A 25,083-nucleotide genomic window follows, 5' to 3' on the forward strand; every position below is an offset into this window, starting at 1 on the left:
TAAGGCCTTAGTATTAGACTGGGACACAATCTTCTCGTCAGTTATAAGGAAGTCCTCAGCAAAGTTGCCATCATATTTTGGGTCTTTAAATTATAATTAATACAAATTATAATTCAAAAAAATTATAAAAATTAGAAAAATTTATATTAACCGGGTTCTTTTCCATGTGTCGATAAAGTCGTTCTTGTACTATGTATACGGTTCGACAAAAACGTTGAGTCTTCTGCTAGTTGACAATTGTCGAAACTCTTTTGAAGATGCAGAGTGCGGATACCAAATGTGTAAAATTGCCAAGTGCCAGGTGCCCAAAAATGAATGATCTCATCTCCTCTTATAGGCTAAGAGAAAGAGAGTTAGTGACCATTAAATGTGGATTAAGTGACCATTAATTTAGGAGATAATGAGGATAATCATTTTCATAAAAACAACTCTTGAAACGATCAATGGCGAGGTTCGCCTATAACAGTTGAAGGCGAAGCTCGTTGAACAGCTTTGGGCAAAGCTCGCTTAGCAGCTTTGGGTGAAGATCATTGAGCAATTTTAGGCGAAGATCGTTCTAACGAACTTCGCTATTATTTAGGTAAGTTTTCTCATAGGCTTGTGCTTAGACGCACATGAAGTGTATAGCCTATGAGCATTCATTCAGACTAGACTGCGCATTGATCCAAAGTAGAGCATATTTTAACCATCTACAACACATATCCTTCATGGACTCCATTGAATCATTTGAGCTCCATTAATTTCATTTTCAGACGATAATATATTTTTTATAATACTGATGAATTAGACTGTAGTATTCTGAATGTGTGCTATTTCAGCCACATAACGATTGGAAAATTTAAAGAGACACCAAACTCCTGTTAGCTGAAATTATATGTAATATATCTTTTATTTCTTTTAGTTTATTTTATCACTTGTAAGTTTTAAATCTCTGCTTGTTCGAGGACCAATGTTTTAAATAAAAGCCCTCCAAAATATTAAAGAGTACAGAAGGCGATGAAAAGAATACATCAAACTATCAGGGACTTAGAAATAAAATTTTCAAGAAACAAAGAGAATAAATTTTCATTGTACACCCAAACGGAATTTTAATTACCAAAATCGACCGATTTTTTTTTAATTATCAAAATCGACCCGTTTTATGCCACGTAGGTTTAATCCAGTTTCCTAATTAGTCGGGGTTGTCAACCCGACTGTTTAGGAGTTGTTAAACCCCGATTAGAAGCCTTAAAACCCGGTTTAACAACTCCTAAACAGTCGAGGTTGGCAACCCCGACTAATTAGGAAACTGGATTATGCCTACGTGGTATAAAACGGGTTGATTTTGATAATTAAAAAAAATCGGTCGATTTTAGTAATAAAAAATTAGTTTGGATCTACGGTGAAAATTTGTTCAAACAAAGATCTTACCTGCGAGTCTTTCATGAGCAACTCCATTGCATTTCGGGCCCCTACACTGTCTGCTGACAATCCCAGCGAAAAGATCAAGCGGAAGCGTTAGATCCGCATGTCGCCCTAGTTCAGGCAAACAGGCAGGACGCGCGGTTATCGTTTTCTCCCCCCCCGCCGCCCCCCGATTTCCTTTGCCTCCTCCTTTCTTCGTCGAGAGAGAGGACGAAATAAAAAAAATGGGGGGGGAGAGAGAAAGGGGGGGAAAAAAAAGAAGAAAAAATTTCGAGAATTCTCTCATATTTGAGTCAATGCCATGCAATTTCCATCGATTTGCCTTCCGATGCGCGACACGTCAGCACGCGGGGTCGGAGCGGCGGTGACTGTCGGCCTTATGTTGACCGGCGGAGCGCCGGAGCAGAGCTGAAGCAACCCTAGGTCTTCGGCTCCGATGCTCTTGCATCCATGACGTCGACCTGCCTCCGATGTCTTCGGCGAATCCGTATCCCACTCCCTGGCCTACCCGCGCGGGCCTCCGCCGAGCAGCAACAAAAACGGCACCACGGCGATCCCGCCGCGGAGACCCGGCCGGGCAGGTGGGCAGGATGGCCCGCAGGCGCAGCCGGCCGCCGACCGCGCTTCTCCTCTGGGCCGCGTCCGGCGCCGGAGCGTAGCTCGTGTGAGAGCGGCGGTGATCGAGAAAGAAGGAGGACGTTTTCGAGGGGTCGAGGTGCGGGCACAAGCGCTGGACAGGCGGGTGCGTGATGTAGAGAGGAGGGAAGCCGGGGTAACGTTGGGCCACCGCTGTGCATTCGGTGGGGCCACTGCTCTTGAGGGAATAATGCGGCCGCTGCTCCGGCCTTCGCCGGCTGGAGTGCTGGCATCCGTGAGTTATTGAAACACTAATGGCCTTTTGATGTGATGATGGAAACCCTAGATATTTGAATTGAAGCAAGAAAGTTGGGAACTTTGCAGGTCTAGCCGGAGCTACGGCTGATGTTCATTGTTATGATGTGCTATCGAACAAGTGGTCGAGGTAAGCTCTTTAATCTTACTACAAGCGACAACAATGACGAAGCCTCTGTCCCAAATTTTTTTATTGACAGCTATAGTAATGTTATCCTTCCATTCAGTTCCATTCAGTTTTATTATAGGGGTCAATCTCCTCCATTAAGTTAAAATATATAATTGCTGCAAACCAAGTTCTTTAAAGCCTTCCTCTAGTCCTCTTTGCCCTGTTAACTATAATCTTATTACTTTTTATTAACTGGTGATAGAATGTACTGGTAGCAACTAGCAAGTAAAGATTTTGTTCTTGCATGATGATTTCAGGCTCACTCCTCTTGGAGAGCCTCCTTCACCGAGAGCTGCTCATGTTGCTACAGCTGTGGGAACGATGGTAGTAATTCAGGTACTTTACGGAATTATTAGTTGGCCTTCTAGTAATGTGTTCGGTTATATAGGATACCTAGTCCTATAGGTACTTTCTGAAAGACCACGATGGCATTGCATAATTGTTGCTCTTTACCTCTGTGCAATTTAGGGTGGAATTGGACCAGCTGGATTGTCTGCGGAGGACCTCCATGTTCTAGACTTAACTCAGCAGAAACCGCGATGGCACAGGTTTTGGTTACATCTTTGTGATTTTGTGAGTTCTAAGTATGTTAAAGTTTTCACCTATTAAAGCTGAGTTACTGAATTCATGACTGAAGGGTGGTTGTTCAAGGACCTGGTCCTGGACCTCGATATGGTCATGTGATGGCTTTAGTGGGTCAGAGATTTCTATTAACGATTGGTGGAAATGATGGTACAGTTACTGTGTCTCCACAAATGAATGTGCATCACCACATACATAACAATCATTACTTACATGTTAGCTTTCCTTGATATGTTTTTAACAATGTAAGATTGAATTTTACTTTTAGGGAAGCGGCCTTTAGCTGATGTCTGGGCTCTAGATACTGCTGCGAAGCCATATGAGTGGAGAAAGTTGGAACCTGAAGGTGAAGGCCCTCCTCCATGCATGTGAGTGTTCTTGGCTAGTTTCGTTCTCTGTCCATTAACATGTGTGTCCAACAATGCCAGTTAGCTGCCTAACCTATGTTGTTTAGTCTTTTATAGAGTTACAGTATTTCTTTGTCAACCTGTTCTGTAGATAATTATGTTGTCTGATTGATAAAAAATTATTATATTCTCTCTCCCAGGATAAGATTTTTTTCATTATATATATATTTGTTTACATGAGTGAGATAGCCTGTAACAATACGAGGATTCTTATCTGAGGGTCTTATGATATCATCTCATAGTTTGAACCTAATCTTCCATCCGAAACATGGCCACTTTACACAAAGGTCAAGCTTAGGGATTGCATGCCAATATCTGATGTTCCACCAGACATGGACCATGTCAAAGGCCTTGGATAGAAAGATAACCTGCTTCTAAACGTAAACGGAAATGCACACATGCATACATGCCCCCCCCCCCCCCCCCCGCCAAACCGAAAAAAAAAACATACACATTGTATTTAACTTGCCGCACTTCCCTTGAATAGATAGATAACCTGGTTCAAAAAATAGAAGAAACACACACACGCATACACGTGCGTGCACACCCCCACCCCCTTCTTCTTTCTTCCCAATGCACGCATATTATATTTAACTTGTCACCCTTCACTCCACCTGGCCTTTGACTTTCCACCCTTTACTTTCACCTGGCCCTATGATCTTGCTAGTTTATCAGCCCAATGCTCAATTTATAGTTTTCATATGAACAATGTGAAAAGCAATATTAGCACTCCTCTTACATGCGTGCCAGTATTTGTACTTTCACACGGCATTAAGGTTGGAGGTGTTAATTAATTATGCTAACTTAATAAATCAATCTAATCTGTCAACAGACAATATACTGTTCCCTCCAAAATTACCACCCAGCGTAACATCCAAAATGGTAAGCCATGGTCAATTTCCATAATCCTGAGTCGTAATTCATATCCTGGCCCACTGATTTTTCCGATATCATGTCTATCAGTGAGGTTAATTCTATGAATGCTGTCAAGATCAGAAAGTTATAGTGATTCTGGTTACGATAACTTGGATCCTGAATCATAAGATTCCTTCTTTATTTCTATCAAATAATGGAATAATATTTTGAACAAGCCTGCATGTCCACATTGCTTATACTCTAATTTTTCATAGCTGATACAACAAATTCCAATAAGTTACAATCATGCAAGTTCCATATATTAATGTGTGTCATTTTATCAACTTGACAAATTTGGTTTTGATATCTAGCGTTGTTTAAAGATAAGTTAAAAAAAAGACTCCATCAAGTTTGGTCACGTGAAACTGTCATCATACAAGACCATGAGAAAGCAGTCAGAAGCAAAATTCCATAGGATAATATTGGAGATTTTTTCATTTGATCCAAAGACATGGGCAATTCTTACTGATAAGACCTTTAGTACAAGGGTGTTTGTTCATACTGCCTTTGTAGATGATAGAAATGGAATCAGATACCATTAACTAGTAAAGGCCTGTCCGGTTAGCGTGAACTTCAATTCCTAGACTTGGTCCAAACCCATCACTTTGGTTAGTATTGACTCTTATATATATGTGTCTTCCAGGTCTGCGGTAAATTTGAATTTACCACTTTCTGGTTTAAAAAATGGCAAAAAGGAATTTGCTGGAGTTGCCAGGAGTGGTAGCTTCACCTTGGGTATTAGCAATAACCAGATTTATAGCTACGTAGTTTACAACTCACAAATTTCAACGATGATTTTAGCAGTTTTATCATCTCAGCATGTCCTATCAAAGGATGTAAATCAAGTTTGTATTTCTATGAATTTCAAATCTGCATAAAAGGTTCTATTAATTTCATGTGAGCAAATGGATCGTGGACAGAACAAAGGCTAAAAGGGCGAAGAACCACTAAACATTGAACAAGGCAATTTATAGTCATTACTTTATTCAGGTTCTGCAGTTAATTGATACTTTTCAAGATTCCTCGCAAAATTTAACTTCAATACGCCTCTTCAATTTTATTAGAATTTAATGAGAGTTCTGACAATAAAACTTTTAAGTTGATCACACTTACTGACATTACAGATCCTAACTTCAGAGTTGTACAATACATACATTAGAAGGTTGAATGGAACGGATCAAAAGAAAGAATGGGTTCATCTATTTAGTTTAGAACTCTACTATTAGTCTACTTCTCTTTCCATGTGCTTACACAACCCAAATGAATTGAGTGTGAGCTCAAAGAAAGTTCTCTGTCAAGAGATCATATCTTAACCACCTTGATGCCCAAGCTGGAAAATTAAGTTATGCTCTTCACCAGCAAAGGCAGTAGCTCCATTCCATCTCATTTTCTTCCACATGATTTCACTTAATTGGATCATAATATTTACGTTCAAGTGGGGTCCAGTTTAATGTCCTATTTGGATTGGCAAGTCTTTGTATGATCTGGATTGTGAATCAAAAAGATTTAGTATGAAACAGCAGCATTCATTTTTTCATTCAGAAAACAAATATGCACCTTATGAATGGAGGATTAATGTGCTTCTTGTTAATGGGTTTTGTTAATATGGGATTTCCAATCTTTTTTATTAGGGGGAAAGCACAGTGATTACTTAGTTTAATTAGATTTATCACTATGTTGTTTTTTGTTTAAGGAGCTTTTAATTTTTTAAATAGGAACCAGACTTGGGCTTTATAGATATTTAACCTTGAAGCTACTATTTTTTATCGATCCTTATTTGTATATGTTTAGATCTCAATGTATTATCTAAGTACACATGTGTAATATGTGAATAATTGTCAAAAAATGGCCTAACAGAGGTCACAATTGTACCGCCAATATGGAAACCTCTCCCAACTAAGCATACCTCTCTTTATATTGATTTTCATCCAAGGTCGCATACTCCATTTTGTGCCACAAGTGTATTACAACTCTGATAATAGTGGGCTTTTCTTTTTAAACATTATTTTTGAGGGTCTCATTCATTTCTTTCTTTGTTTTTTTCCCTTTGTGTGTCGTTTACCATAAACATAAGCCAATATTAAACTTCTTGTTCTTAAACAGGTATGCAACAGCAAGTGCACGTTCTGATGGTCTTCTTTTGCTTTGTGGAGGGAGAGATGCAAACAGCGTGGTATGTGCAAGTTGTTGTTTGAGTACTAATAATCTTAAACGTGATGTGCTTTCTATTTCTAGAGAGGAAAAGATATGCCGCATCTTTCATAATGATTAGACAGCATGCTACACCAGACCATTGGTCATACTCAGATGAAATGCATGGTTACTTCCAATATAATGTTGTAATACTTGGGTTACAGAATCTTCTTTGGTATATTGTTCTTTAATGTACACAAATTTGTTCTTCAGTTATTATACATACTTGTTTTGTAGGTAAAGTACTCATGTTCTTTGAATAAATGCATATACTATGTTACAAATTTGGAGGTGTGTTCATAATTTGTATTTTTGTACATTTGTGTATATGAAATAGAATTTATATCTAGTTGCATCATAATGTATGTTTCTTACATTTATAGGAAATTAATGCACAATAATCTAACTAGAAAACACAGGTAGTTCCAGTACATTCTATTTGACATATCACCCCATCATTATTACACCACCTACTTTCCTATCAAAAAGAGCTAAGGTTTATCATAATGAATATGGTCAGTTGGTCATGGAGCATGATCTCTGCTATATGACTAGATTTTTTGTAAGTGACTGTTTGATGTCAGCTTTCTTCTTCAGCCTGCCTTTTTGGTAGAGGAAATTACCAGCATAGAATGTTGCCTTTAAAACTAGAGGGCTATTATATGTTCCTAATATATAGTTAAATTATAATTCGATAGTCAAATGATAAAAAACGCAAAATAAGTAAGACATCAGTCAACTGACACTGGAAGGAAAAAAAAAGCTGGAAAAGAAACTGGTTTGTAGAAGGAAGAGAAATGTGTTAGAAAAAGAACAAAGGCAAAATGGAAAGACAAGAAAAGGAAATTTAAAAGAAATATTGGTTGATCGAGGTCTAAGAAATTAAGAAATTGTTATAATAAATATTTTAATTTGCATTGGTCAAAGAAACGTTATTGAAGCTGGGGGTTCAAGGATCTTATGTAATTGGGCTTTTACAATTCTTTGCTATAAGGAACTCCAGACAATGGAAGATGATATTCTACTAGGATTGTTTTTGGTTTTACACTGTATAGTGCGAACATGACACTCTGCTTTTGGAAATCGCCATGTTGGAAATGCTGACACAATGACGCTTAGACACCCATGCAGCATAATTTTGATGTGTCTCATGTTTGGTATCACTTACATAGAAAAAAATGGAAAAAGATAGAAAGCATATGGACGTTAAATCATCCTGACTGATTTCTTGCTTTTCTTTAACTGTGCCACTTAATAGGTAACAACTAGTGTTCCTCTTCATGTAGACAACTCGTGTATAAACTGTCCTCTGTTGTCATGTAAAATTTGCTGTACCAGACACCTTAAGGCCCTCGAGTGTAGTTACCAAGACAGGACATGAAAAAGGTATTTGATGATGCAGTTCTTAAGAGGCATTTGAAATGTGTGTTATTTATTTGACTATCTGTATGCATGTGTGAATATACTATTGTCAACTCTATACACTAAACTAAAATTGGGTTTTTTACCCTCCAGGGAACCACCCCTAACTACCATTTCGTCAACATATAATCACCCATGTACATTTCGATTCAATTTTTCTGTTAACATTAATGAAATACTTATTATACCACTGAGTTGAAAATTGTTGGTGCGTGAGAATAAGTTTTTTTATTTAGATTTTGTAGTTTTTTGGCCTTTGTTAAGTCTCCAGTGAAGGACTACAGTGTAAGCTTGCTTTTTTTTATAACAATAGTAATGTAATTGGTCTTAAGCTATGTGAGCAATTATTGTAGTTTCCTTACATCGATGAATTTTTTTGCATCATTTCAGATTTACTTGTGATTAAATACTTGCTTCTGAGTTGCCAACATATTCGAGTAACCGTATCTGTAAAAAATTTCAGCCAACATTGGAGTAACCACAAGATCAAAGATTACATTATTACAAGACCAGAAAGTATCATCCAGTTCAATATAGTGATTGTTACTACATTATCTCAAAAAAAGACTAAATATTCCATATAAGTTACAGCCAAGGGATTCACGATATCATAATTGAACAACCAAAAAAACTGTTCCCTAATCAACACAATCAAGTGTAAAGGTTTAAATCACAAGGTTTTTGCTTTCATGTTGGCCCACAGCACGCATGCCACACTTGCGAGGGGAAAACTGTCAAATTATACTTTTTGGATGAAAAAATGGATAGAATAGTACATGGGTTGTTTTATGTTAACAAAATGGTAAATAGGGGCGGTTTTCTGGAACTCTGGTAATTAAGGGTGATAATGTGAAATAGGGCTTAAGTTTGGGGTTGGTTGTCTGAAAGAAAAATCTTTAAATTAACTAATTTTACAAGCTAATTTAGACAAGCTATGCAACAGTACCTGCAATGCAGATTATCGAAATTGGTTACCTGAACTACATATACATATTATACAGATGTATACATTTCCTTGCTTCTTATCTACTTTATGAAATGTACATGATATATGGTATCTTGTCTTAGGGACTGTTTGGTTGGATGGAAATGGAGTTGTCAATGTAAATAGAGCAACTGGATTTGTAATTACATTGTTTGGCTTACAACTTTGTATTTAGGAAAGGTAAATAGACTTGCATTTTGTAGAACCAACTTGCAATAAATACTATGGTGAATTTGGTGAGAGGAAAAGATGGAGGCTTCAGAAAAGAAAGTTAAAAATGAAAAGAATTCCATCTCATCAAAAAAAATCCTTTTAAATCCAAGTAGGAAAACCATCTATCAAGTTTCCTTGCATGACTAAAATTTTGAAACTTTTTCCTATTTGTTTTTCAGCCAAACACCAAACTTGGATTTGGAAATACATTCCTACTATATAATTGTAGATATCCAAACATCGAATTTGAACTTAATTCCCTGCAACAAATGTTGCATGCAACATTTTTTTTGTAATTTATTTTTGCAGCAAACAAAATATCCCCTTAAATAAGTTGTTGAGCTAATATCTTGGGCAATGGTGTTGTATGCAGTCAAATTTTCACCTGTATAATATTTTCATGAAGATAGTCCCATTTAATTTTAATAAAATTCATTTTACTGATAGTCCCCTTTAATTCTAATAAAATTCATTTTACTGATTCACATGATATTTTCTGTTTTTTATGTAGCCACTGGCAAGTGCCTATGGTCTTGCTAAACACAGAGATGGTCGTTGGGAGTGGGCTATTGCTCCTGGTGTCTCTCCATCTCCTAGATACCAACATGCTGCTGTGAGACAAATACTGAACTTCTTTCTTTTCTTCCTGCTTACTTGAGTGCATGATATTCAGATAATTAGTCGCTTCAGGTTTTTGTAAATGCACGCCTTCATGTATCTGGAGGGGCTCTTGGTGGTGGCCGCATGGTAGAAGATTCATCGAGCATTGCAGGTTGCATTTATGTTCTGATGCTTCTCCTATGTTCTGATGCCTATGTTGACGGTTCTTAGGGACCATAAGCTTTCACATAACAGTTGATTATTAGGAAGAGGATATTTGATTTTACCTGCTATCTGACATAGTGTGGGCCATAATTACCGTTAAAATTGAAATTCAGTTTAACTGGGAATCTGAGATATCAATTATTTCTTTCTGGCTCTTAAAGAGCGGTCTAGCAACATGGAAATTTGAAATGGATAGTGAGAAGTTTTTTTCTCTGATCTATTAGAAACTGTTTGGAACCTTTTCCACCTGCCTTATGATGGAATGCAGGATCAACTACACATTGCTTTCTAAAAAAACATCTATAAGAAAAATAGTGGCTTGAGATAGCGACACACTTCCCGCCCCGGGGAGTTGTGTTGCTTCATCAGTTTCACTCTTTTTGTCAAAATTAAGAAAATTGATAGAAATAGTTAATATGCATGAAATAGTACAATATCTGATTGAGTGCCTATTCATGTATATGCAAGAAGAATAACTTTCCTTTTAAATTTTCCTTGTTAGTACTGGATACTGCTGCTGGAGTTTGGTGTGACACAAAATCAGTGGTTACTAGTCCCAGGACAGGAAGATACAGCGCTGATGCAGCTGGTGGTGATGCTTCTGTCGAACTGACACGACGGTGTAGACATGCAGCAGCTGCAGTTGGTGACTTGATTTTCATTTATGGAGGGCTACGTGGTGGTAAGAGTTAGAATCTTATTTCTCTACAAATTCAACGGAGATGCATGTAGATCTATGTGTAGTAAAAATGAACTCTCTGAATCAAATCTTTTCAGACTTACCTGTGTTTGAAGTTTCAAAATGATCGTGCTACCACTGTTTTTTCTTTTTTTCCATCTTTATTTATTTTCAAGTACTGATTTAATATCTGATAAATAACATGTTTACTACTATCTTTGTGTTCGCCCTTCAATCCGGGCCTGATCTGGCATCCGTAACCTTGTAAGACCGCTGACATCAACTTTGCACATCTTAATGTGAAGCAAGGTTACAGAAAACGCGAAACGGCCTAAGGGTTGGACTCGACGCCTAAAGCCTAGGTGCCTAGGCAGGAATCTAGACGGGGCCTAGGCGTTTTCCTTTTTTTTTAATTTTTTAATTACAATAGTTGATAGTAAATGCCAATGCTATAGACAGATTAGGCGCCGGATTGGCTTCTAGGTGGATTTCTTTCTTCATTTAATGGTGGTGAAAGAGGTTTTGCTGAAGGTCCGAGGAGGTACAGGATGTGTTCATAGTTGGAGACTAGAGGAGGTTGAAGGAGATTGGAGGCTACAACGGATGTAATCACGATCAAGGTCTAAAGGGTGTAATTCACGTAAGCAAACCATGCTCTCCTAGGCGCCTCCAAAACCTAGGTGAGTAGCCTAGGTGCTGCCTAGGAGCTAGGCGCTAGGCGAACGGCTTAGGTACCGCCTAGGCGGAATAGGCGGAGGCTTTTTAAAACATTGATGTGAAGTTGGGAACACTCACATTTCTCCTTATTGAGCTGGCTAGATGTTCTGACGTAATTTCGTGAACCTGGGAACATAAACTAGTTAATTTGTATTATGATTTCTGTCGAGTGTTGGGTGCTGTAAGACATCTCTTTAATCTGTTATCATCTCGGCTGCTGCAGGCCCGCTATCTGAGCAGCAACCTTTTCATCACTGATACTTATTTCATATGCACATTGAAATTTGAATATGGCCCCATGAAATGTGACAATTTCTTCAGAATTCTTTTCCTTTTCAGGGTGAATCTGTGTGGAGTAAATTTTTTCATTTGAGTTCTTGTTTTTTTGGAGGGGAGATGTAAGGGTGTCAAAGGGGGGATATCCTGATATTCGAATCCTAATTCTCAAATATTTTCCACTGTGAATCCTATTTGATATCTAACATATATCTAACATATACGTAAATATTAGTATTTGTATCCGAATATGTGGATCTGCCAGAATATCCCAGAATATCCATGCTTAAAATGAATTTTAAGAAATACTAGGAAGTTCTACATAAGCTCATAAGAATTGATACTTATAGTGCGAGTAAGAGTATGCTAAATAATTGATTTATTACTACAAGAAGTTAAATTTTAATTATGTGATTGTTTTCATTCTATAGTAGTAATATACACAACCATTATATATTAGATTTATGTGGGCGGATATTAAATGAAGTGGACCATAATATGAGCATTTCTCTCCTTCTAAGCAGAGATTTAAAGGAGCGTATACTAAACAGCAGAAGTATTGATGATTGTTATCTGTATTTGCTTGAAACAGTGTGGAAATGAAGCATATTTAGATATTCCAAATGTTCTTTTTGTGTGTGTGTCGGGGGAGGTTGCGGGGCAGAAGGTGCTTCATATAGTTTTTGGGGACACATGTTTAATTTGTATCGTGCAATAGATGCAATAACGTTCTGCTAGATGGATTCTAAGCAGTGGAAGTTAAAGATGGTGTCAGCCTGTACCGCAGAATTATGTGATAGCACATGCTATTCAAATCTATGTGTGTTAAGTATAAAATAGAACTTTAGAATTGTTCAGCATTTTTGGAGGCATAAATATGCAACCTTTTGATGTTTTTAATTATGCAACATTTTGAAGTTTTCTTAAAATATTAACATAGTTTGCATTTCCATGGACCTGACACATTCAAATGCAGCATACTTGAAGTCTTCAAGAATAGATAGGGTACTGTTTTTCACATCCTTATCATATTCTTGCGTTAGATGTGGATTTTCAATTTAAAGTGTTACACAGATTACCTAATACCAATTGGTGAGAGAAACTAGTAAAGTTCATGATGGAACATCTAATCAAAGAATGCTAACAAAATGAGGTTAGCTTATGAGGTGCAACACTTTCTTTATCTTGTTGTAGGTTACTAGGTTGTAACATCAAATCTCCTAGATGGGGGGATTTTTGAATTAAAAATGCATAACCGCCTTAATGCAGGCTATTAGTCAAAGATGAGTCAGCAATGCATGCAGCAACTGCTTGATTGTGGAGGGTTTTTCGTGATCCACATGTGCTATAACAGCGCCAATTAACAATAAGTTTCCAATTGAGGTGTTCTCTCAAGGGAGTTTCTTTCCCAAGCTCTATCTACAGCCCCCTCCTTTTGTAATCAATTAATCATCCATCATGATGCCTATGGGACTTTCTCAATGAAGAATGCTCTGCATGAACTAGTATAGATATAAGGTCCAAGATCAGATGGTCCAATTTGACCTGTATATCCAGTGATCCAACTCTGTCTGGTGTTCTTAAAAGATACATTCATCTTCGATGAATTGGTTTTAGGTTAGAGGGCCTAAATATTTTAAGTTTCTCTTCATATGCATTTAAATATGATAATGGTGACTGTGAGTTATCAGATGTTGAACTTGAATGTTAGTTGCTACTTGCATGCTGATTCTATCACAGACATCTCTTCTGATACTTAGTCAGGCGAATATAAAGGACATATTCGGAATCCAATAGTTTTCTATTTATCTCTATTATTTCCTTTACAGGTGTGCTTCTCGGCGATCTACTTGTTGCAGAGGATCTGGCTGCTGCTGAAACAACAAGTGCGGCAAATCACGCTGCCGCGGCTGCAGCAGCGTCCAACATAGAACCTGGAAAGTCACCTGGACGATACACCACCACTGATGAACGAACTAGGCAAGGAGCTGAAGCAGTTGCTGATGGTTCAGTTGTGCTTCCTGATGGTTCAGTTGTGCTTGGAACACCAGTTGCTCCTCCTGTCAATGGGGATATGTATACTGATATAAGTAGTGAAAATGCTATGATTCAGGGACCAAGGTAGTATTCCATTTTGATGATATTATGATGTTCAAGATGTCAATTTTTTTAAAATTCTGGCCTTTGATTTAAGAAGAATAAATTTCCGATTTGGTTCCCAGTTCTTTCTTACCTAATTACTTGGTGATAGTTATTGAAATATGTACAAACATGGAACTTAGGATGCATCTTTATGCAGGAGATTGAGTAAAGGTGTTGAATACCTGGTAGAAGCTTCAGCAGCAGAAGCTGAAGCAATAAGTGCTGCTTTAGCTGCTGCTAAGGCCCGACAAGAGAATGGTGAATCTGGACAATTGCCCGATCGAGATGGCAGTGCAGAGGCTAGTCCTAGTGGGAAACAGACCCCACCACTAACTAAAGTGCCAGAGTCTTCATTGTCGAATAGTATCATGCCACCTGGGGTCCGGCTACATCATAGAGCGGTCAGTGGACTGGTTTTACACCTTTTTAGATCCTGTTTTATAATGAAGAGGATTTGAGTTTATCCTGCTGAAACAACAAGTGCGGCAAATCACGCTGCCGCGGCTGCAGCAGCGTCCAACATAGAACCTGGAAAGTCACCTGGACGATACACCACCACTGATGAACGAACTAGGCAAGGAGCTGAAGCAGTTGCTGATGGTTCAGTTGTGCTTCCTGATGGTTCAGTTGTGCTTGGAACACCAGTTGCTCCTCCTGTCAATGGGGATATGTATACTGATATAAGTAGTGAAAATGCTATGATTCAGGGACCAAGGTAGTATTCCATTTTGATGATATTATGATGTTCAAGATGTCAATTTTTTTAAAATTCTGGCCTTTGATTTAAGAAGAATAAATTTCCGATTTGGTTCCCAGTTCTTTCTTACCTAATTACTTGGTGATAGTTATTGAAATATGTACAAACATGGAACTTAGGATGCATCTTTATGCAGGAGATTGAGTAAAGGTGTTGAATACCTGGTAGAAGCTTCAGCAGCAGAAGCTGAAGCAATAAGTGCTGCTTTAGCTGCTGCTAAGGCCCGACAAGAGAATGGTGAATCTGGACAATTGCCCGATCGAGATGGCAGTGCAGAGGCTAGTCCTAGTGGGAAACAGACCCCACCACTAACTAAAGTGCCAGAGTCTTCATTGTCGAATAGTATCATGCCACCTGGGGTCCGGCTACATCATAGAGCGGTCAGTGGACTGGTTTTACACCTTTTTAGATCCTGTTTTATAATGAAGAGGATTTGAGTTTATCCTTTTATCGTTGTAAGTTTACATACCAGTTCTCATCCTTAAAATGGCTTACACAAATATTTAATGGATCACCAATGGTTTATGCAGATAGTTGTGGCTGCAGAGGCAGGGGGTGCTTTGGGAGGTATGGTCCGTCAACTCTCCATTGACCAGTTTGAGAATGAAGGCAGGAGAGTGAGTTATGGTACTCCTGAGAGTGCAACTGCAGCTAGGAAATTATTGGATAGGCAAATGTCCATCAATAGTGTGCCTAAAAAGGTTGGTTATCTATTCTCTATTTTTAGGAAATGAGATTTTGAAGGTCACACTTGTGTGGAAGGATAAGCTTTGGTCTTTAGGAATTGAATTTTTCTTTAAACAGAGGTACACACCCCGACATTAATGGGTCCTCTCTATTCATATCCAGAACAGATGCTTTGTTTGATCTGAATTGCACCGAGAATCCTACAAATAGAAAGTTTTGGCTCAGCACTTCTTTTCTTTTCTTTTCTTTTTCTAAATTAATTTAACTAAGGGTAAACTGGTCGTACGAAAAAGGCAATCATTTTAACAGAAAATTGAATTTTATTCCCTTTAAGTTAGGCTGAGGGCTAAAAATGAATGGTACAACAACAACAATAACCAAGCCTTTGTACCAAATGTTTAGGATCGGCTACATGAATCCTATTTTTCAATTTCACTCTGTTACGGGTCATTTCCTCCGTGACGTTAGTCTTATTCATATCCTTCTTAATTGCTTCTGATCAAGTCATTCTAGGTCGACCTCTAGATCTTCTAGCCTCATTTACTTTAATATAATTAATTTTCCTAATCAGTGCACTAAGGTCTCCTTTGTACATGACCAAATCATCTTAATCTATTCTCTCTCATTTTATCCTCAATAGGCGCAATCTCTAATTTACTACAAATGCACTCATTTCTTATTCTATCTTTTAATGTATATCCACAAAATCATCGCAACATTCTCATTTCTGCTACACTCATTTTTTTAACATGTTATGTTTTAATGCCTAACATTCTGACCCATAAAGTATAGTTAGTTTTATAACCGTCCTATAGAATTTTTTCTTTAATTTCATTGGTATTCTACTATCACATAAGACTCCCGAAACACTCATCCATTTCAACCATCCGATTTGATTCGATGCACAATATCATCCTCTTATCTCACTATCATGCCTAATGATAAATTCTAAATAGCGAAAATAATTAGTTTTAGGTATTTCTTGACCATCAATATATACCATAGACTCTCTTTCTTTTCTATTTTTACTAAAAATGCATTCTATATATTCTGTTTTTATTCTACTAATTTTAAAACCTTTAGACTCGAGCTTGTCACCATCTTCTACTTTTGAAATAATGCCTCTTCTAGTTTCATCAACTAATACTATATCACCAGCAAATAACATACACCATGGAATTCTATTCTGAATGTGCTTTAGTAAGTTGATCCATAACTAATACAAAAAGATAAGGACTTAAAGCTGACCCATAGGGTAAACCTATGGTAATAGAAAATAGTTTAGTCTCTCCTTCATTAGTTTTTACTCTAGTTGTTACTCTATCATACATATCTTTAATCACATCAATATATATACTAGATACATGTTTCTTTTTTAACACCCACCACATTACCTCTCTAGGTACTCTATCATAAGTTTTTTTAGATCGATAAAAAACATATGTGAATCCTTTATCTTCTCTCTATATCTCTCCAACTATCTCAAAACACGTATAGGTTCCATAGTTGACTTCCCAGGCATAAAACCAAATTGATTTTTAGATATATGTCTCTTTTCTTAATCCTTGCTCAATTACCCTCTCCCAAAGTTTCATAGTATGGCTCATGAGTTTTATACCTCGATAATTTGAACAACTTTGTATATCCCCTTTATTCTTATTTATCGGTATCAAAATACTAATCCTCCACTCATTCGATATTTTTTTTGTCTCGATAATCTTATGAAATAGTTTAGTTAACCAGCTTAAGCCTATATCTCCAAGACATTTCCAAACTTTTATAGGGATATCGTCTGGTCCTACGACGTGTTCACTTTTTATTTTCTTTAGAGCATCTTTAACCTTGTTAATCCTAATTTTACGATTATATCTATAGTTTCTATCATTCACTATATGGTTAAAATCTCTATTTTTCTCACTTATTTGGTTATCATTAAACAATTGATAAAAGTAATTCCTTTACATCTCTTTTATTTCCCCGTCGGTCACTAGAACTCTTTGATCCTCACTTTTAATATACCTAATATTACTCAAATCTCTACTCTTCCTTTCACTAATCTTAACAAGCTTATATATATCTTTCTATCCCTCCTTAGATTCTAATTTCTTATAAAAATTTTCATAAGCCTTGTATTTATTTCCACTATCCACTCTTTTTTGCTTTCTTCCTTACTAGTTTATATTTTTCTAAGTTTTTCCTACTCCTACACTTTTGCTACTCTTTATATAAAGTTTTCTTCTCTCTAATAACCTTTTACACACTCTCATTTAACCATCAACTCTCCTTATTTTCTAATTTACAACCTTTAGATTCTCCTAGTATATCTTTAGCCACTTTTCCAATACAAGAAGAGATGCTATTCTACATAATATTAGTCTCATTATCTATGTTTCATATATATTCTTTCGTTATTTTATTTTTAAAATGTATTAAATTCTCCTTTTAAATTTCATCATTTAGTTCTTAGTCTTTTGTTCATGTTAGTTTTTCTACTCCACTTTTTAATAGATATGTCTAAGACCATAAATCTATGTTGTGTACTTAAACTTTCTCCTGATGTAACTTTACTATCCTTGCATATTAATCTATCCGTCATTCTAGTAAGAAAAAAGTCTATTTGACTATTATTAAAACAACTTTTAAAAATTATTAAGTGTTCATTCCTGTTTTTAAAAAGTCTATTTGCTATCATCGAATCATACGATATTGCAAACTCTAGAATTTATTTACTCATATCGTTCTTATTTTCATACCCGAAACCTCTATGTATCCTCTCATATCCGTTATTATCCTTACCAGCATGCCCATTAAGATCCCCTCCTATAAGTAATTTTTCTCCAAATGGGATTTTTTGTACTAATTCATCTAATCTATCCTAAAATTCTCTTTAGTACTCTCGGGCAAGCCTATTTGTGGTGCGTAAGTACTAATAATATTAATAACCTCTACACCTAAGACAACTTTTATTAGTATTATTTTATCTTCAACTCTTCTTACATCTACAATTTCTTTTAGTATGTTATCTCCCACTCCATTCCTATTCTTCTCTTTTCCCGTGTACCAAAGTTTATATCCGGTTTTTTTTTATTTCTCTAGATTTTTCACCTATACATTTAGTTTCTTGTAAACAAATTATATTTATCTTTCTTCTAATTGTGCCATCCACTAATTCCGTTATCTTTTCGATAAGTGTATCTGTATTCCATCTAATTCTATTTTCTTATAAAAGTCGCCTACCATTTTCCCTCTTAGACTGTTCTAGTCTATGCCTAATACTATTGGGTACCCTATTAGAGGATTGTAGATTCTTAGAACACCCTTACTTGTCATTACACCAGGGTGACATCGATATAATGCATCGCTTTCGGAGGACGCCCTAGCAAACCACCCTTGCTTACTTATCATTGCATTGGGGTGAGATCGATGCAACGCGTCGTGGTGGGGACTCCCCAACGAGCTAACAATGAATGGTCATTTCAACTTTTTTTCCCAAATGAGGGTGGGGGGATGGGGGGTGTTAAATAGCATTTACTATGATTTGCAGCATATATATGGAAAAGGCCGCTTTCTTTTAGTCGAGACTTCCAGTATTAATCAAACTTCAGGTTTAAAATATTATATGAAAAATACACACTTGACTGATTATGTCCTTTTCTGAATCGATTGTATTCTATGAGTTGATATATTGAAATACTGTCATTGCTTCCTAGGAGTGCGAGAAGGATGATTTGGCATCGTCTTTCTTTGAGAAGGGAGTGATGCATATTTGAGGGACAATCTGCCTTTGTGTCAATATTAAGGAGTGCATAAGTTAACTTACCTAAGTTTGGAATCACTTTCTATCATTTAGTAACAAATACTATATGCTAGAACTCATCTATAGATTATACTGCTATCTTGAAGAGATGGAAGTTACCTTCTTGCACATAATATCTGTTATGGTCAACAGATTATTTTTTGTTTGTTGAAATTTAAACTATTTGACTTTCAGATAGGATCGAGACTAGAGCAGTTGTTGGGACATTAGCTCTTTATATTTATGGGTTTTAGATTAGGTGAGAATTAGGTTTGATTCTATTGGATTCAACAGACAAATAAAGCTGAAATATTAACATAGTGTTTCACCCATATCTAGTATGGAAAATTTCAAGGCTGACTTGGTACTGATAAGCGCTTATTAATCAGGTAAACTACAGTCGCTGCAGTCATTAAGTGCTAACCTGAGGTTCACCTTTTTCCTGATAATATCAATGAAAAATGAAGAGAAATGATGCTTGTTTGATTAAAAGAAGATGGCTGTTATATCTTTAACTTATGGTGTATATATATTTTGTTCTTTAGTAAATTTGGTCTGGTCATATCATACTTCTGGTAATCAATGTCCATTAGGTTATTGCACATCTTTTAAAGCCTCGTGGTTGGAAGCCCCCTGTTCGCAGACAATTCTTCTTGGATTGCAACGAATTAGCAGATCTGTGTGACAGTGCTGAAAGAATATTTTCGACTGAGCCAAGTGTCCTGCAAATCAGGGCTCCTGTTAAAATATTTGGTGATCTACACGGTCAATTTGGGGATCTCATGCGTTTATTTGATGAGTACGGTGCTCCTTCAACAGCTGGGGACATAGCGTAAGTATTATAAGGAATATGACTCAAAGGTCTAAATTTATTTATTCTTCATATGCTTGGAAAGTACGAATACTGCTCATACTGTGCCCTGTCAGAATGACTATTGAAAATTTATAGCTCTAATCTTAGTTTGGATTTATTTACAATATCTACTATCCTCTTCTATGAAGGGTTTTATTGTTGGTTTATTATGGTTAGTGTACATGTGTGTCTTTGGCACAAAAAAAATGGTCTGCACGTATATTATAGTTTTTAGTATCTTTTGTGTGTATTTGAATTCTTGTTGCATTTTTGAAAAAGCAAAGGAATTGCACAGTTTACTCTGGCTAGTATGGAGCATCTGTAATTCATTTTTTGTAGGCATTTTGATTGACGCCAATGGTTTTGCAAGATCTTTTTTCTACATTGATTGGTACAATTGTAAAAATAGGAACCAGAAATAACTTATGTAGGAGGGAAGTTATTTCTTATTATTATTTCATGCAATTCTTAGTTTTAACGATTGTCAGAAACCTCAGCTTTGGAGTTGTATTCAACTCCTACTTCATGTGTGGAAAGTAGGATTTTCATGCTAAATTCATTGAAAACATCATGAACAAAATATCAGTGACTTGACATATGACCCTTAAAGAGTTGTTGATCATTCTTGTATCTCGATTAATGTATCTTGCTTATTCGTACTTTGCTAATCCTATTCTGAATTGATTCTGTATTTCAGTTATATCGACTATCTATTTTTAGGCGATTATGTTGATCGGGGTCAGCACAGTCTGGAAACCATCTCTCTTCTTCTTGCACTGAAGGTACTATTTATGCATGCATACTTCTTCACAAAATATCGATAAATTTCTCACCTAGTCAGGCAGTGTGCTAATAAACTAACTGCTTTATATTCTGTTTATCAGGTTGAATATCCTCATAATGTACATCTAATTCGCGGAAACCACGAGGCAGCAGATATCAATGCCTTATTCGGCTTCCGGATTGAATGCATAGAGCGAATGGTAGATAACTAGTCCATTGTGGTTATGTTCCTTTTCCATTCACTGCAACTTGTTAATATTCTGCATTCACGAACAGGGAGAGCGAGATGGAATCTGGGCTTGGCATCGTATAAATCGACTATTTAATTGGCTTCCTTTGGCCGCACTAATTGAAAAGAAAATCATTTGCATGCATGGAGGTATTGGTCGGTCTATAAATCATATAGAGCAAATAGAGAACCTACAACGCCCAATTACGATGGAAGCAGGCTCAGTTGTTCTTATGGATCTATTATGGTGAGTACATTTAGTAACTATAGCACTTCCTGGCAATTCTGTACTTCTGTCTGATTAATTAGTCACAGGATCCTTTTGTTATTCTTCTTTGTGCAGGTCTGATCCAACAGAGAATGACAGTGTTGAAGGTTTAAGACCAAATGCGAGAGGACCAGGCCTGGTTACCTTCGGGGTCAGTCCTTTTCCCCCTTTTTCTCCCTTCTCTTCTATGTTATGCTATTTGTGTGTATGTTTATTTATTTATTTATTGGTATTTCCTCTTATCAGACTTTTCATGTATATTCAATAGAATGGATATGTTTGTTAAATTGTAGGAAACCACAAGGGGAGCTTAGAACAATGGGGAAGACATTCACCAATTTAGTTTGGGTGAGATATAGGCCCGATTGTGTTTTAACAATTAAGTGAAGGAGTGAAATCAGTATACAGTCTATAATGCCAAAACCTCCATTTTCTGTCTTATGATTGATACAATGTACTCATTTTATAAAGAAGCTGACTAATACTCTAGGAATTATGCCACAATCAAAATGATTATTGTGGCACTTCGATCCACTATCACATACCTGTCTTGAGGAGAAAATTGATGACGCCTAGAGGAATAGTATAGCCCATTTATGGGCCAGTTAAAGGGTCTGAATGGAAATTTTCATTGTTGGATTGGATGCTTGATTTCATCTCTCATTCTTGATCAAAGGCTTGAAATAATTTTGCACAGAGAGGTTACAAACATGTGAGATAAGGGCTGGACTGCGAATTCTGGGCGCTGGTTGCAATGGGATAAGGGACTGAGGTATCAAATTGCATCAGGTGACATTGTTCATGGTAAAGGTGGACAAATGTGGAATCTATAAGAGATTAGAATTAACGACAAGTGTGGAATATGCAAACTGCAAGTCTGCAACTTCATCATAATCAGAGGAAGGATGGCAGTCTCTGTTGTTCATTATTAGAAGGTGACATTGTTCATAGAATTAAAACAAACAGAAATCCATTCTTTCTTCTTCCTTTCTTTCTCTTTCTCCTCTCTTCTTCTCATCTGGCTCTCCACCTTAAAAGATTAGAGCTGCTTAGGCGCTTGGGCACCCCACGTCATGTCTTATGCCCAGAAACGCCCAAGACTTATATTGCTGAAATCTGAAATGCTTCTACAGCTTGTAAGGATCTACTATCTTAGACTATGCATGATGTTTACTAGATGTGGGCCATCAATGGATGTTTATTGTAGCTTGCCCGAAGATTCATAAGGTAAAAGCATTTATTAATTGTTCTTTTATGAGGATGACTAATAGCTTGCTTCATATGGTTGTTAATCCATCAGAATGAGAAAACAAATATTCTGGTTTGAGGAATTATTTCTTGTGTAGTGTGTACTCATCTGACAACTTTTTAGTAATCTATCTTGCACAATTGAACTCTTTTAACAGACAAGAAATTGTTTGTGATCAAGACCATCTATGGATTGAGATTGTCTGATCAACTTACAGTGACTTTGAGCTATTCACTTGTCTACTTTCATATTTCCTTCCCTGCTCCTGCTATTTCTGCATTTCCTGAGCTATTCATGGTGCCTATGGCAACTGTTCAATATCTCATACAATGTTATCATTTTTTATTTGAACATCAGTGGATGGCCTCCTCAGTTTGTTTGTTGTAATGCAGCCTGACCGAGTCATGGAGTTCTGCAATAACAATGACCTCCAGTTGATAGTACGTGCGCATGAATGTGTGATGGATGGGTTTGAACGGTTTGCTCAAGGACATCTAATAACTCTCTTCTCTGCAACTAATTATTGCGGTACGCTTATCTTATTTTTTGAAACAGGTGATGATCTTTCAGTTCTTTTTCACTTATTCTGTGGCTTTGCATATAGGTACTGCAAATAATGCAGGTGCTATTTTAGTTTTGGGAAGAGACCTTGTTGTTGTTCCAAAACTAATTCATCCTTTACCACCAGCCATTAGTTCACCTGAAACATCACCTGAGCGTCACATGGATGACACATGGATGCAGGTGATTCTCTTGCTTGCTTAGAAAATTTAGGGTTTTTTTGTATATATAACACTTAAATCATGCGTACTACCTACCTGCCAAATCTCAGTAATTTCAAAACGCCCCCCAAATCGTTAACTTCCCCAAATCAGCAGAGCATCGACTTTGTTGGGATGGGTAGTAAAATTTGACTATTACATAAATATTTTAAATTTGCAGTTACAAATTAGCCTATCACAGTTGATTTGTTGATTTTGGGGTATCTTTTCCCAAAGTTGATGATGTGGGGGTGGTGTTGCAAATATTTAGATTTGGGGGGTAGATACACAAATGCACATGATTTGAGGGGTTTATCTAAAAACAAACGCGAACTTTTTAAGTCAAAGCATATATGCTCAACTTATTAGAGAACAACTTTCTTATGGTAATTTTCCTTTGCTGTCAGGAGCTGAATGCCAACAGACCGCCAACCCCAACAAGAGGTCGGCCTCAAGTGGCAAATGATCGTGGTTCTCTAGCCTGGATATAGCAACCTTTTCTTATTTGGATGATTATCATGTTGATTTATATGTCACATGATTTGAGGCTCCAGCTGGCCGTTTCTTGATGCCGTTTCTCTTGAAAGTGCCTAAGGGTTATCATACTCAACGATGGGGGAAGATAGTCTTGACCCTAAGGTTTCAAGGCTCCAGAAAGAAGAATCATGATGAAGATATATTTATTTCAGGCTGGAGCTCTTCCCGTCGCAAGAAGCAGCTCGGGGTGGCCCGGGTGGGAGTTCGGTTTTTTCTTCTTAAATGCAATTGTAGAATAGAATGCAGTCTGTGAAATTACCTGATTAGTTCCCTTAGAAGTTGGCCTGTGCATAATGGTGTCTTCTGCCGTTACCCATTTGCGGGTTTCTCCTTTTAGGTATTCGGTATTCTTTTCTTTACGGTTTTGGCTTTCCCCCGCCCTTTTGGAGAGTGGTTACTTCGCATGTTTCTCCTCTGTTGAGTGAATATAGCATCTGAGCTTTACGACCTATATGATGTCCTGTATCATAGATATTCATACCTGCAACACATTTTTCTTGTAATTTTTTTGTGGTGCAGTCATGTATAATGTAAGTTTTGAGTGTAGGAGGAAAACAACTCGGTTTGGTTCAATGTTGATTTGCAGATGTGGAGATGCTGGGTTGTGCGTAATTGCTCGATACTTGATCTTGTAGTTCTTGCTGTTACGGGCTTGAGCGTGTTAACCCCCGACTTCTTCCCTTTTCTTTTACCCCCTTTCTTTTTGTCTTTTTTATCCTTGTATTTCATGTATTATTTTTCTTGTGGCGGAAGCCTTTGGATCATTTCATTGCAGATATTTGAGCACAATTGGAATTTGCGTACAGCGGTTTTTTTGGGGCGGTCCCCAACTTTTAGAGGCTAACATTTGCTGAGCTCACATAGTAATATACTTTGCGGTTGTAGGACAGGCGCATTTTACTGTATTCATCAGCTGCATACAGTAAAATTGCTAGACCAAGAGATCAACCCTCTCAAACCTGAGAGAACCTTCCTTGAATCAATGTACAATTCCAATCCTAAACCCTCTCAAACCTGAGAGAACCTTCCTTGAATCAATGTACAATTCCAATCCTATAAGTCTTGATGTGGATGTGAACGTGTAACAGGAGAACCTTCCTTGAATCAATGTACAATTCCAATCCTATAAGTCTTGATGTGGATGTGAACGTGTAACAGTGGCTTATCAATCTTTTAACTCTCTGAATATTGCTTAAACAAGCTCTAAAAATGATAGGAACAAATGCAATATCAGAAACTCTCTTTTATGGAAAAACAGATCGAAAAACTGAAATTTGAGAGTTAATTTGCACAATATGTGAATCTTACAAGTGTAAAACTTGGTGTTTGTTTTCTAATGTTTA

At 37.0% G+C, this 25,083-nt stretch overlaps 1 protein-coding gene across 4 annotated transcripts; it reads left to right on the forward strand.

Moving 5' to 3' along the window:
• LOC109846440 (serine/threonine-protein phosphatase BSL3-like) lies at positions 2,201-24,362 on the forward strand. Of its 4 annotated transcripts, none has more exons than XM_020415673.1 (22): positions 2,201-2,275; positions 2,365-2,425; positions 2,722-2,800; positions 2,933-3,012; positions 3,102-3,196; positions 3,315-3,414; positions 6,472-6,541; positions 9,693-9,794; positions 9,872-9,953; positions 10,509-10,688; positions 13,508-13,573; positions 14,310-14,535; positions 14,714-14,957; positions 15,108-15,278; positions 19,654-19,892; positions 20,611-20,695; positions 20,798-20,896; positions 20,973-21,172; positions 21,269-21,344; positions 22,835-22,970; positions 23,047-23,186; positions 23,611-24,362. In XM_020415673.1, the coding sequence occupies exons 3-22, from the start codon at positions 2,786-2,788 to the stop codon at positions 23,692-23,694; spliced, it is 2,490 nt and encodes an 829-aa protein (XP_020271262.1). In that variant the 5' UTR covers positions 2,201-2,275; positions 2,365-2,425; positions 2,722-2,785; the 3' UTR covers positions 23,695-24,362. The 4 variants fall into 4 exon arrangements, with proteins under 4 accessions (XP_020271262.1, XP_020271264.1, XP_020271263.1 ...); XM_020415675.1 differs by having other exon boundaries at positions 14,717-14,957; XM_020415674.1 differs by lacking the exons at positions 14,310-14,535; positions 14,714-14,957 and adding an exon at positions 13,978-14,221 and having other exon boundaries at positions 13,508-13,799.

The sequence above is a fragment of the Asparagus officinalis genome, chromosome 6 (assembly GCF_001876935.1).
Source record: "Asparagus officinalis chromosome 6, Aspof.V1, whole genome shotgun sequence".
NCBI classification, from domain to species: Eukaryota; Viridiplantae; Streptophyta; class Magnoliopsida; order Asparagales; family Asparagaceae; genus Asparagus; species Asparagus officinalis.

Excerpts from the sequence above, each read along its gene's own strand:
- LOC109846440 (XM_020415674.1), top strand. Across the intron at positions 3,415-6,471 it reads GAAGGCCCTCCTCCATGCAT|GTATGCAACAGCAAGTGCAC; the intron begins GTGAGTGTTCTT and ends GTTCTTAAACAG. Across the intron at positions 21,345-22,834 it reads CAGGCCTGGTTACCTTCGGG|CCTGACCGAGTCATGGAGTT; the intron begins GTCAGTCCTTTT and ends GTTGTAATGCAG.